The sequence below is a fragment of the Myxocyprinus asiaticus genome, chromosome 8, assembly GCF_019703515.2.
Source record: "Myxocyprinus asiaticus isolate MX2 ecotype Aquarium Trade chromosome 8, UBuf_Myxa_2, whole genome shotgun sequence".
Taxonomy (NCBI): domain Eukaryota; kingdom Metazoa; phylum Chordata; class Actinopteri; order Cypriniformes; family Catostomidae; genus Myxocyprinus; species Myxocyprinus asiaticus.
This window is the reverse complement of record NC_059351.1, coordinates 6,349,415-6,363,793: the sequence shown is the minus strand read 5'-3', so window position 1 is coordinate 6,363,793 and position 14,379 is coordinate 6,349,415. Positions and strand designations below refer to the sequence as shown.

Sequence of the window (14,379 nt, the reverse complement as noted above, 5' to 3'; positions counted from 1 at the left end):
CCACAAATCAACATTCTGATGAAGTTCAGGTTGGAAAGAGGACTTAATGTGACTGTTACACGTGATTCCAGATTGTTTTTCACCTGGCAAAGTTTCAGCGCTTGATAAATGGTGAGTCAATGTTTTTTCCCACTTTTGCTCTAGTGTGCAGACAATAATTACTCAAGTGAAATGCTGAATCATTTAAAAAGCATCCCGGAAAGTGAACCTGTCCAGGCAGAATCACTTTTCATTGATCATGAATAGGCCTACTATGTTGCAGGTAGTGACAGAGATTATTTTTGTTCGACTTGAATGTGATTTTATCATTTGAAGATCTATGTATTGTGTTGATTAGACTCATAGCTCACTGTGCACTTTATTCCGTGCTAATCTGAGATTGTGTTTGATGCATCCATGGTAATAAACGTCCTTTATTCCTGAGTCCCGTCTCCCGACAAATAACAATAACTGTTCATGAACTCTCATGGTTAACCAAATATTACAAAAGGTTACCGTGCACATACTGTATTTAGGGTATTAAGGCATCTTTCTCTTTATCATTAAACATTAATTGCATGCAGGACTTCAACATTTTAAAGTCCTCCATACTGTTGCACGAATTCTGTCGCTTATATTAATTTAAACCATCAGCAGCTTTGTACACAACCAGGGTAAACTGCACCGTATCTTTGTGTTTGAAAGCGTTTTGTAAACCAAAGGCTGTTTTCTGCAGTCCTTCAAATAAACGCACTGCACCTGTGAGACGCAGATTCCCTGAGCGTGCACTCGAGTGCATGTGCTCGCGCTGTTGAAGTCCAGCACGCATTCGTCAGAACAAATGGTATTTCACATAAGGCTGATATTTGCCGTGAATTTATAATAGATATCACAAAATAAAGAAATAATTGATTTAGAGCTTGGGCCCTTTGGGTTTAAAGGCCCCTGGGCAACGACCCAGTGGTTAATCTGTCCCTGGGCAATATACCGTCAGCCTCATTCAACATAATACATACTTCAGCTATTCCTGCCCAAAAAACTCCACCATGTGCTTTATCTCACTCAGCACATCTGCAGGTGGAGAACACATCAGAAGCTTTAACCATAGAGAGGACAACAATCACATTTAAACACAGAAAATAACTGTCTCCTTTTAGACCTTTAAACAGACTGGCAACAAAGTACCCAACATTTTTTAATTCACCCACTGTTTAAAGCAACATGAATTCAAATGACAAAAGATTATCCTGTGAAAATGGAAATGTTCTTACCCAGCATCCACTGCACTAATGAAAAGAGACACAGATTGACAGAAATAAAGAATGAAAAAAATTTAAAATGCAGAAAACGATATTTGATCAGATCACGTTTGACCTATGAAAGCAAAGGCAGACAGAACTACAAAATCAACATCAAAAGATAAATAAGACATGTACCTTTTGTGGCGTCCATGCCACCCACAGCGAAAAGAGCTCCTACAGTGGCCTTGCGAGGCCGTGTCCTCGGGCTCTGGAGGAGCGGCCGTCTCTCTGGCAACAAATGATACTTCATGGCCTCCATCACCAACCGCTGACACTCCACACTGTCCCGTAACAAGGGATTTGCCTCCATATCAGCCAAAAACTGCAGAAACAAAAGACATTAATGAACATGTACCCATACGCACTTGTACTACTACAAATGATCAGACCTGCATTATGGATGAATGGGGGAAAATTCCACTTGCTAAACTTAACAAACTTGTGTCTTCAGTGCCCAAATGCTTAAGAAGTGTATTAGAAAAAATGGTGACTGTCCCAACTTTTTTGGAGCGTGTTTCAATCGTCTGATTTAAAATGAGTGTATATTTAAAATTTTAAAAAATCACAAGGTAAAACATTAAATAATGTGTTGTTGTAGTGCTTTCAATATAACACAGGGTCTTTCATGTAATCCCAGACGGACTCGATGTTGAGTCTGTGGGGGCCTGTGGTGGCCATCCTATCTGTTGTAGGACTTCTTGTTCTTCTTCTATTATTTCTATTTGGAAAGGAAAGGCTGAAATCTAAAATTCATATTTCTTACTGATTCACTAAAAGCAGAATACGTGAAATAACCGTTTTAAGAAAACAATTTTTGTGAAAATATAATGCACCTAAGGCTTCTAATGTTCACTGCACGGTATGTTCAAAGGTTCTGAACAATTACTATATTCAAATAACATAGTATTAACATGGTACTCCAAGGTACTTCACAGAACACCATGGTATGGTACCCATGGCATGGTACAGATCCATAAAAAACATTAAAAAAAAAAAAAACTTTAAAAAAACAAAACATAGTATCGCCATGTAACATTGTAAACACAGCAAATGCCAAAAATGGCAAAGACTTTTTGAAAGCACTGCAAGTTAACGATGAGCAAATGCTCTGTACATTCTTAGATAAGCCTTCAATTTGCCTCAAAACCAAATTGAAATATGTTTTTAAACCTAGTTCTTGCACACAACAGCCTGAAAATAGATTTCCAGTAACATAAGTCAGTTTTTCTGGCAGGAGATCTTTAAGCTTCATAACCACAAAGAGCTACTGATGCAAGTGGCTAGAGTCCTTTCTATATTTTTTATACTTTTGCTTATTGATATTATATATGCATATTCATGTATCCACATTTATGTACTCAACTATAATCAGAAGCTATGCAATATATATTCACAGATTGACTTTTATGTACTCAGATTTGCGTTCATATTCTCTCTATACCATTATCACTGTATTAAGTACTCCATGTATTCCTTATATGCTCATCCTTGTATTCCTGTGTTTATACATGCACATTATCAGAAGAAAGCCTTATATGTTCAATATGTGTATTACGAGATTGCTTCATGCTTCTTGTATATGGTTTGTGTCTTGTGTATCCAACGTTTCCATTCTAAACTGGAGTGAGCCCAAGTATATACATTTTGGACTCTACATATAATGAATCTGTTCCCCTTTTGACCTGATGAGGTTTCAAACTGGGTGCAGAGAGAGCTTAGTTTATAGTTGTTATTGTTCAAAGCAATGTACAGACACAAGTCTGTACACACAGGATGCCTTCAAGACACCCGTGTGTGCACTTTGCTGAGACCATGAACTTTATGAGCACTTGAAAAAGATATGCACAAGCTATTCTGCAACCTCACTTGACTGCCTTTTTCGCACTTCTATAGGTCATAACAATATGACCTGACACTTTGAATTAGAACTTCAACTCGTGCAGAACTCGTTGTATCTAAAAATGAAGTCTTTTTGTCAGTCTCAAGAGGGTATAAAAAACCTTAACTAATTTTCGATTGTTAGACTAACATCTCAACCCTCCAGCTCTTCGCATCTGATCTCCAACTTTGAGGCCTCATCTTGACTCTCTGTACTTTAACTTTTTTCCATTTACTTACTTAGTTCATTAGACAAAGACAAGACTTTGTATATTAGCTTTATTCCAGGACTTAGTCCTTGGATATATCCTTAAGATATGTCTACTTAACATTTCATAATCAACCATTTATATTGCTGTATTATCACATTTATTTTCATTATTTCATATTTTATTCATTTATTAATTTCTACAAATTAAAATTTGTTATTCCTTCTACAAATCATCTGATTTATTGAAGTCATTTCCATCTGCTGGATCTCACTGCATCAATTTGGAGGTTCCACCGAGATAAAGTTGAAAACAGATCAACTTTGATTCTTCTCCTGCAAGGCTCAGAGAGTAGGAAGGTGAGTTATCTTCCATTCTTTTCCAAATTCTCTGTTTACTGGTTATTGGTAAAGCCTTTAGATATATTCCTGCTGCCAGTTCTCTCAGTTTCGGTTGCAGACGTGTAAACGAAGAGAGAACAGAAGGCGAAGAGCAATAATCTCCTAATCCGAGGACTGATTCCGAGTGTTCAGTCCCATAAATTTGACACAGTAGGATGAGAAAGTATGAAATCTTTGTGATCCTGAGCGACAGATAGGTAGATACGGGAGTAGCCGCTTTGTATGGTGCGCACCGCCTTTTGAGTTATCGATTAGTTCGCAATAGTTTTATATTGCGTGGTTGATAAATAGGGAAACCTGACTGATAGGTTTCATCAGGATGTATCTTCATTTATAAGACACCACCACAACCAAGTAACAGAGAACCTTGCAGTGTGAATTTATGTGTAAATGCAGAATTCATTTCTGATCCAGAAAAGCAGATGAGATAAATTGTGACTGTTGTCGAATTGTACAACTCTATTAACAATACCTGTGATTTAAGAACACAGTGAAAGTAATAATAATATTACTATATCAGAGAAGGAAACTATAATAAGGGATATAATTCTAAATCTAGAATTATAAACTGAAAGAATTATAAATCGAAATAAACATTGTCTTGTCTAGTGAACGAAGTATATTCTTTTGTTGGAATTATCACAACACAGAAAATGGCTTTCTTAATGGAAAAGGGAAAACCTACTCTCTTTGGAGTCTTTGACAGCACAAATTGTGTTGTGAGTAAACTGAGTTATTTTTAGAAGGTAAAAACAGAAAATTAAAAAGTTAAACAGAAAATGCTTAAAGATGGTTTTCAGGAAAAGTGGGGTCTGTGAAGGCAAAGTGAATGGATTAACGGAAACATACTTTGTGGTATGTGGATAGAACAGTCTAAGAGAGTTTTGACAGATCGTAGTGGTAGAGTTCTAAGACTTGATGAAGTCGCTAAAATGACTGCTGATATGTGGGAACTGCTAGATCTGGTTACCGATTACCCAAAATTGGCTCCGGGTAAAACTCCAATGGCTGAAGATATTTTAGATTGGCAAATGTATGCATCCAAATTAAAGCATGCCGTTACTAAATCTGGCCGGGATGTTACTCAACTTTCCGACAACGGAAAGATACAAATTGTCACCTTTTCAGGAACGAAACAAAAACAAATTCCTGAAAACGACGGAGCATGGTGAAAATGATGGATGTGGCGAATATGTGAAAGTATATCCGAGGTATAAACATACTCCGCTGCCTCCTTGCTATGAGGAGACTAAAATTTCTGATACTCCTCCTGCGCCGTCAGCACCAGCAGCTGCGCCACCATCTCCCGCATCTATGGCACCAGTGTTTGTCCCGGTGGCGGGGCAGCTGGTACCCAGCAACCCGGAGGCTACAGCCATGGGTGATGTGGGCGTTTACAGACCCATGTCCTTAAGAGATTTAAGCGGTATGATCTCATCTTTCCCCACAATGAAAGCCAATGACTCTAATTCTGACTTTTGGGACAGATTATGGGTAAATGCATGAGCATATCGCCTCACAATTACGGACCTGTATCACATTTGTGAGCAAATGTCTCCTCCGAATTATCCTGGACGCATGGCAAGTTTAGTTCATCCAGCTAATGCGCCCACTAATGGGAATGAATTTGCTGTACAATTTAATAACATGCATAATGATGTTCAACACATCATAGGAATGGGAATACAGACGTTTTCTAACGTTACTACCATTAAACAGGGACCAAATGAGACTTTTATCTCATATACAGAACGCTTCGCAAAAGCACTCAAAGAATTTGTGGCTGCACGCAGGGGTCCAGACTTGGATTCATCCGTAGTGCTACAAAATTTTAATGTGAAATTTTCTCAGTTGCTGCGCTCTTCAATCCCCATAATTGCAAATTGGGCTGCGTTCATTGAATGGGGATCGCGCACGCAAGATGTGGTTGATTCACAGAGGAAACCAGTGCTTGCTGTAGATGTTGCAGTTGCTCAACAGACTGACGAAAATTTAAACGCCTGCCACAGCTGTGGGAAGGAGGGGCACTGGGCCAACAAATGCCCTGAGCGTAAAAGAATGCTTCGCCCTTCATGCGTAATCCGAGATACTCAACTACCCAGCAGAAACAAAGACAAGCAACATGTACTCAGAGCAAATCTGCACCCGCAACGCCCTCTACTGAACACAACATGAATGAGTTAATCAAAAAGGTTGATGCCCTAACCAAAGTCCTAGAGGGACAGTCAGATTGACGGGTCATGGCCTCCATCGAAGGTGACCATACAGACTCTCGCCCATTTATATCAGCAAACCTTGGAGGCCAGGATAGCATTATTTTGATGGATACTGGTGCGACAGTCTCAGTTATGGACATCCCACTTCTAACAACAGAAAGCAAATTAACTCTTCATGGATTGGCTGGCTCTTGTACTGTGACTCTGTCACAGTCTGTCATGTTACAAATATACCCGCACAATCAACCATTTTCAATTCAGATTTGGGTTGGGGCAAACCAAGTCGGTACTATATTGGGCATGGACATCTTGAATCAAATTGAAGCAGACATCTTGCTAACTCAAGGCAAAATTACTGGACGCCTATTTGCCATGCCTATTGCTCTTTGTGACAAATATGGGACTTCAGATTTAACCATTGCTACTGTCTCATCAAAAGAAACCAACCAATCTGACTCCACAATAGTTCAATATCTTTCCGAGCTTTTTCCTAAATTGTGGTCGAAAACACAACTTGATGTGGGCTTATGCAAAATGTATTCTTTGAATGTTTCAGGCCCACACCATCCTCCTGTGTTCCAATATCCTCTCAAACGAGATGCTGAGAAAGCTGCACAGGAAATTGTCAGCCAACTGCACACGGATGGCATCATCAAAAGATGCTCATCACCGACAAATTCACCGATGTGGCCTGTGCGAAAACCTGATGGCAGTTATCGATTGACCATCGATTATACTGCACTAAATTCTGTAATGCAGAAAATGACTCCTACCGTCACAAACCCAATGACTATTTTGAATAACATTTCTCCCAATCATCAATATTTCAGTTCAATTGACATAACCAATGGTTTTTGGTCATGTCCAATTAGATCGGAAGATCAGTATCGATTTGCATTCACTTGCAACGGACAACAATACACCTGGACGAGACTGCCTCGAGGGTATCATGACAGCCCATCTCTGTTCCATGGTGTCGTTGCAAATGCTATCAAACCGATCGTCAAATCTTGCATGCCATCGGTAATTATTCAATATTGCGACGACATTCTCCTCGCCTCGCCCGACAGGGGACATAATTTGGTTGCTTTAACATCATTATTGAGGCTGCTCTATGAAGCAGGATTTCTGCTAAACAAAAAGAAAGCGCAGCTCTTTCTCAATGAGGTGACGTTTTTGGGACAGTGCGTTGGTTCTGATGGGAGGAAACCGCTTCCAGACAGGGTCGCTGCAATTGCAAATTTGACAAAACCCACAACCATTACGGGCCTCAGATCCATCATGGGTCTGTTCAATTTTAGCCGTATTTACATCTCTTCAGATTTGGCCAAACCTCTCACTGAGGCCCTAAAAGGTGGCCTTCCAGGCGTTGCCCCTCTCAAGTGGTCTTCGGAGATGAGCAAGTCCTTCTCCCTCCTCAAAACTGCTCTTGCCTCCTCTCCAGCCCTACACCACCCTGATATGTCCAAACTGTTCCACCTTTGGACTCATGTTGGACCTCATGCCTATAATTGTGTGTTGGGTCAAACCAAGGGCGACAACAACTTTGGTGTCACTGGGTATTACTCCACCTTGATTCCATCCTCGATGAAAGGCCAAATGCCTTGTTTGCTGGCCTTGGACTATGCTGAATGGGCCTTGAAGGCCACCGAACCAGTCGTGGGGTACAATCACGTCATTCTTCACAATACGGGATCTTCACATGACTGTGCTGATAGTGTCGTCGTTGACAAAGGACACTATGTGCTCGATGAGCCATTAAAAGACTCAAAATCGCTGTTTGTTGACGGAAGCAGTTTCTATGAGGACGGCACACGATACACCGGATGGGCAGTGATTGACGGGGAGTTGGGCAACGTTCTTTCATCCGGGTCGCTCAGGGGATGCAGCATGCAGGTGGAAGAGCTTTGTGCCCTAAAGTCAGCCTTAGACATCGCCTATAATGAAACCAATTTAACCATTATTTTCACAGATAGCGCATATTGCTATCACGTCATTCACAGCTATGGCCCTGTGTGGAGGCATCGTGGGTACTTAACCACGGCTGGTACATCAATCAGCCACCAACCAGTGATCAAAGAGATCCTCGAAACTTGTGGTAAAATCAAACCAAATTGTGTTGCAGTTTGCAAAGTTACAGGTCACAGCACGTTCACTGACTCACTCACAAAGGGAAATTCCCTCGCTGACAAGGCTGCTAGAGAGGCAGCAAAATTGCAGATCAAAGAACTTCAGAGTCACTGTCCAATTGACCACCATATTGTCTTACAAAGGATTGTGGACCTTGAACAACAAAGTCATCCCACCAATGGGATATCGAACCAAACTAATTGATTTATATCATGGCTTAGCTCACCAAGCAGTCAACAAAACACAGGCAATGCTCCAACAGACTTGGTTTTGGCCCGACATGTTGAATGATATAAAAGACAGGTTGTCCAGGTGCTTACACTGCTTAAGAACTAAACCTTAATTTGGAAGATACAAAATTCCAATTGGCCACAGCCCTCATCCGAGGGGGCCTTTCACACATTTGCAACTTGGTTTTATATCTTTACCCTCCGACCATGGCTATAAGTACGTGTTGGTAATTGTGTGCCGATTTTCTCAATGGGTAGAAGCATTTCCTCTGCGAACCACCACCGCTGAGAAAGTAGCAGAAATTTTGTTGAGAGAAATATTCCCAAGATTGGAATTTGTGAGTCACTCGATAGTGACCAAGGGACATACTTCACGGGAAAGGTACTTAAATCAAATTTTTTACGTAAAACAACAGTTCCACATTCCGTATCACCCCCAATCGAGCGGTGCGGTCGAATCGCAGAATAAATCCTTGAAAATGGCTCTCCGTGCGAAATTAAGTGAATATGATGGTGGATGGTTCAGATACCTCCCCTCCATTCTCATGGCTATGAGGGCAACCCCAAATTGGACGACAGGATTGTCGCCTTTCGAAATTTGCATGGGACGACCCATGCCCTTACCGTATGATGCTCCTTTGTTGAGAACAGGCCTGACAGGTCCATTAAAAGACTTTTTGCAGGAGTATCTAAAAAATTTCTCAAAAATACGCACTATACCGCACTTAGCACTCAAAACATGAAATATTTAATGTACAGAGTACAGTATATAACTTAAAGATGCAGAATACAGTACAGGAAGGAAATAGTAGAAAGTAGTAATTTTCTGACCAATGTCCTCAAGTTATGATGGCCCTGCCCTTGTCCAGTGTTGCTGACAACTCAAACATCCTTGCTTGTTGAAATCAAGCCAGGCTTGACTCGATGGATACATTTAATCCAAACTAGACTATTCTTGCTTGACCTACTAATCCTAAATCGCAGACCCCCCTGATGCTACAGCTTAATGCTGCTACAGTGATAACACTACTTTCCCCCTGACAGGTCAGCCGAGTGAAAGTGCCTTAGGGTGCTGATGTAATGCCTCTCCGATGAAAAGGAGATGATGTTGTGAAAGAAAAAAAAACAGTTACTAACTTATAGGGTCTTCCTTTCTGGGTGTTTTCTCTCCCCTTTTCTGTCATTCCTTTGTATGTGTGTGGTTCTCTATCTATACCTATCTGAAAAACTTTAGGTACCAATTGATGCTCTCAGGGAACGACAAGGAATTCCTTGGTCTAATTCGAATAGTCCAACGACTGACGTCCGAATCGTTGACCTGGAGAAACAACATGCATGACGTCCTCCTGAGCGATCCTGCAGTCCTAGCTGTATCAGTTGGCCGATCTATTCCGACACCATCACTGCCATCGTTTGAGAATAAATCTGTCACCGTGGGAGGCTGGTACTCCCATCACAGGTGCTTCTCTCCAGGTCCAGGACACCTCATCTACATCGACGGATGCTGTGTCACACCCCCAGCACCCAGATGAGACATCCCAGCTTGTTATTGGTTTTGTGAGAAATTTCCTGATTGTGCTTGTGAAAACTGAAACATTATCCGGTACACATTTTATTACTGTTTCCCCATTAATTAAGTATATCCACAAAATGAAGGTTCTCATCCTCCTCATCGTTCTCAGATTTGCCATGCTAGCACAACCTAATGAGAACAGTCTGAATCTTGTGGCTGAGAATATAGACTATTTTGATGCAAGTTATGCTGCCCACAAAGATAATTATTGGTAGAAATTGATTAATCATGTTGCCCGAATCATAACTGTTATGTTTGTGCTAATACTCCACACTCCACAGATAAGCCACTCCGACTCCAACCAAATCCACTGACAGAGACAGTGGCCATTCTCTTGCCAGAAGGAACTTGCACCGGACGGCTAATGTATATAGCCCATCGATTTGCTCTGTTGAATATTAATGTTGATGTTGAAACAGTATGTTCACCCATGTGTAATTTCTTGTATAAACATGATTCTCTTGACACTCTCATCCATGATAGGGTTAGAGAAGTTATTGACATGCCTACACCTCTAAGGAAAAGTGTGGTGCTTATGCACTTCCTGATAATAGAATTCCGGATGGCCAAGAGGGAATAATTTAATAGGAAGGAGATAAGATTGGTGAGTATTATTAAATACTCAATTGGGGGACTGATGCAAGTGGCTAGAGTCCTTCCTATATTTTTTATACTTTTGCTTATTGATATTATATATGCATATTCATGTATCCACATTTATGTACTCAACTATAATCAGAAGCTATGCAATATATATTCACAGATTGACTTTTATGTACTCAGATTTGCGTTCATATTCTCTCTATACCATTATCACTGTATTAAGTACTCCGTGTTTATACATGCACATTATCAGAAGAAAGCCTTATATGTTCAATATGTGTGTTAGGAGATTGCTTTATGCTTCTTGTATATGGTTTGTGTCTTGTGTATCCAACGTTCCCGTTCTAAACTGGAACGTGCGTGAGCCCAAGTATATCCATTTTGGACTCTACATATAATGAATTTGTTCCCCTTTTGACCTGATGAGGTTTCAAACTGGGTGTAGAGAGAGCTTAGTTTATAGTTGTTATTGTTCAAAGCAATGTACAGACACAAGTCTGTACACACAGGATGCCTCCAAGACACCCGTGTGTGCACTTTGCTGAGACCATGAACTTTACGAGCACTTGACAAAGATATGCACAAGCTATTCTGCAACCCCACTTGACCGCAGTTTTCGCACTTCTATAGGTCATAACAATATGACCTGACCCTTTGAATTAGAACTTCAAATTGTGCAGAACTCGTTGTACCTAAAAAGGAGGTCTTTTTGGCACAGTCTCAAGAGGGTATAAAAAACCTTAACTAATTTTCGATTGTTAGACTAACAACTCAACCCTCCTAATGGGTTTATTGAAGTCAATTCCATCTGCTGGATCTCACTGCATCAGCTACACAATACAGTGGGATCCAAACCAAACCATTCACCTGATGCACTTAAAAATAAATTTCACTTTGATAACCTGACAGTACTGAATCCTTCCCAGCTTCTCAGCCCCTCAGGAGAGGACTCAGGGGACAGAACAAAAAAGAGGAAACAAGCTTGCGGTGAAACATTTGACAAAAGGTCCAACCTACATTCATATTTTAAAGCAGGGAATCCCAGTGAGAAACATAGCTTGTGTCCCTCTGGGCACATATATACAATGCAAAGACTCTTATATGGGTTACAACTCCAGAGCAAACATGCTTTTAAGAATCTAAAACAGCCACATGCAAGCACAAACCCATTTCCTGCTACAAGTTCAATGAAAACCGAATCATTACAACCTCATACATAAACATCACTGGGACGTTCTTTATTCTCCTTCTTCTTTGTCTCTCTTTCTCTCGTAGTACTTTCCAAATTACACCATTTGTGCCACTGTTAACGAGCCTTCTTTTGACACACTCATTCTCTCATCTGACCTCTTTATCTCCTCTCTTGGCTGGCTGGTAAATGGAGAGCTTATTAATTAGAAGTTTGCATGGATAGTTATGGCTATAAGAGTGTAATGAATTCTGATGCAGTGCTACAGCCCCATGGAGATGCTCTGTATGATCACACACATCCACATGTGTCGACAGTACTGGTCATTTTTTGCTACACCAAGTTGGTACAAAAAATGAACGATCAAAATTCACTTCTTGTTAAGTCATTAATGTAAACACATTTAGTTCTGTCTCAAGTAATGATTTCAAAAGTACCGGTTCTACCAGTAAGTCGATACTAAAATAAAAAAGATGCCATGTTCCCATGTACACTACATATTTATATAATTAAAGGAATATTCCGGGTTCAATACAAGTAAAGCTCAATTGACAGCATTTATGGCATAATGTTGATTACCAAAAAACAATAATATTTAGACTCATCCCTCCTTTTCTTTAAAAAAGCAAAAATCTGGGTTACAGTGAGGCACTTACAATGGAAGAATGGGGGAAACATTTTGAATGGTAAAATACTCACTTTTTCAAAAGTATAGCCACAAGACATAAAGGTTATGCGTGTAAACATGATTTCTTGTGATAAAATCATTTACTAACCTTTTCTGTGTAAAGTTATATTCAATTTTACAACTTCATTACCATGACGATGTAATATAAACCAACCCTAAAACCCTAAAATGACTGTAAAAATGACAATTTAAACAACTTAACAGCTCAAATAATACACAAGTTTTAACAGAAGAATTAATGTAAGTGCTTTTATAAAATTATAAGCTTCACATTTCTGTGTTTCACCCCTACACAAACTGGCCCACATTCACTTCCACTGTAAGTGCCTCACTGTAACTTTTTATTTTATTTTTTTAAGAAAAGGAGGAACGAGTCCAAATAAATGTTTGTGGTAATCAACATTATGCCACAGATGCTGTTGACTGAGCTTAACTTGTATTGAACCCGGGATATTCCTTTAAATCACAGCATTTGTGCTTTAACAATCACACTGGGTCATGTAGTGAACTGTTTAACCAGACCTGTGAAACTTCCATCAAAAACACACGTAAAAATAAAAGCTCTTGTTAAATAAAAGCACAATTCAAAATAAAAGCTAGATGCCTGAAATTGAAGAAACTGCAACAGAAATACATTACAACTTTATAGTAAAATGTAATATTCACTGTAGGATTAGTAATAATAATAAATAATAATAATAATAAAATAATCAATACTGTACATCACAAGAAAGAGTGCGGTTGTACTGAATAATAATTTGTTAAAAAAGGGTATGCTGTATAGTAATTGTTCTATTTTCACTTGTTAAACGTTTTCAGAATTAATTTGATTAAACACCATTTTGATGATGAAATTAAATTAAACTTTAAAACATGGAATTCTGGGAGGGGAAAAAAAGGAAAACAGGATTTCCCTAGGGCCCAATTTAAAAGCACAAAGTAATGCATACTTAATTGAGAAACACAAAGGAAACATGCTTTTTTTTATTTATTTTTTTTTTATTTATTTTTTTTACATTGAAATGTAACTTTTTAAATAGGCTAAAGGAGTGTGCTCAATAGCACATTACCATATAAGCATAGTTTTGCTGTGGTATAAAAATTGGTATTGAGAACCGTAAAAATTTCACTGTTTTGGTATCATGATAACACTAGTCTCAAGTGAACGTAATCAGGTAGCAGAAAAACTAAAAGTTTGCAGTGAAAATGCAGCCAAACGGACCTGCTGCTGTCTATTATGTCCTTAATGTAAATCAAACAACAGTATTAACAAGAAAAAGAGAATACCACTCACTGATGTTAATTTATTTCTTAGTTCTTTATTATTGACTGCTTACTTGCATAATTGTTTGAAAAACTTGACTCAAGGTTTATTACATGAAACATACATTTTTTAAATATTTATATTAAAATGTTAATCTTTTTGTTTAAAAAAAGTGTCCATTTGCATATTTGTTGTTGCTGTGGTATCAAAATGTGACATCCACACATACACACCCACTCCACATAAACAACATGCATTCACATGCAAATCTGCAAAAACATGCACATACATGCATACAGACACTCACACAACATATTCTGTACATTCATCAAGATAACTACATTTCCAATCAGCATTTGTTTTATACAGTGCTGCTTGAGGTTTGAAACTGTGCATGTGCACCAGCATACAGTACCTTCTCACTGAATCCATAATTGCATCCATCACTGCGCTGGGGAAAAAAAATTCTAGTTAGAGCTCCAACATTCCCCTCTTACAACTGCACCTCCACCTCCTCCGTCTCAGCTTTCACCTCCCTCAGAGTATTCATTCATCACCCTATATCTCCTTTTCTCCACTCCTCCCCTTCTCCTTCTCTTCTTTGTGCTAAAAACAAAAGCTAATCATTTCCACCTCTCTCATAAAAGTGCCAATGTCACATACAGGGAACAAGTGCATCTGTCATTGACCGAGATCAATCATCTCTGCTGAATGTGAA

The 14,379-nt window shown here is 39.3% G+C and overlaps 1 protein-coding gene across 1 annotated transcript in view; it reads right to left on the bottom strand.

Annotated features, from left to right (window-relative positions):
* The window catches only part of LOC127445361 (kelch-like protein 5), a 73,520-nt gene that overhangs the window by 17,093 nt on the left and 42,048 nt on the right, over positions 1–14,379 (bottom strand). The window contains exon 8 of the mRNA XM_051705393.1: positions 1,416–1,602. Coding sequence (XP_051561353.1) covers positions 1,416–1,602 — 187 coding nt within the window. The remainder of the gene's footprint in view (positions 1–1,415; positions 1,603–14,379) is intronic.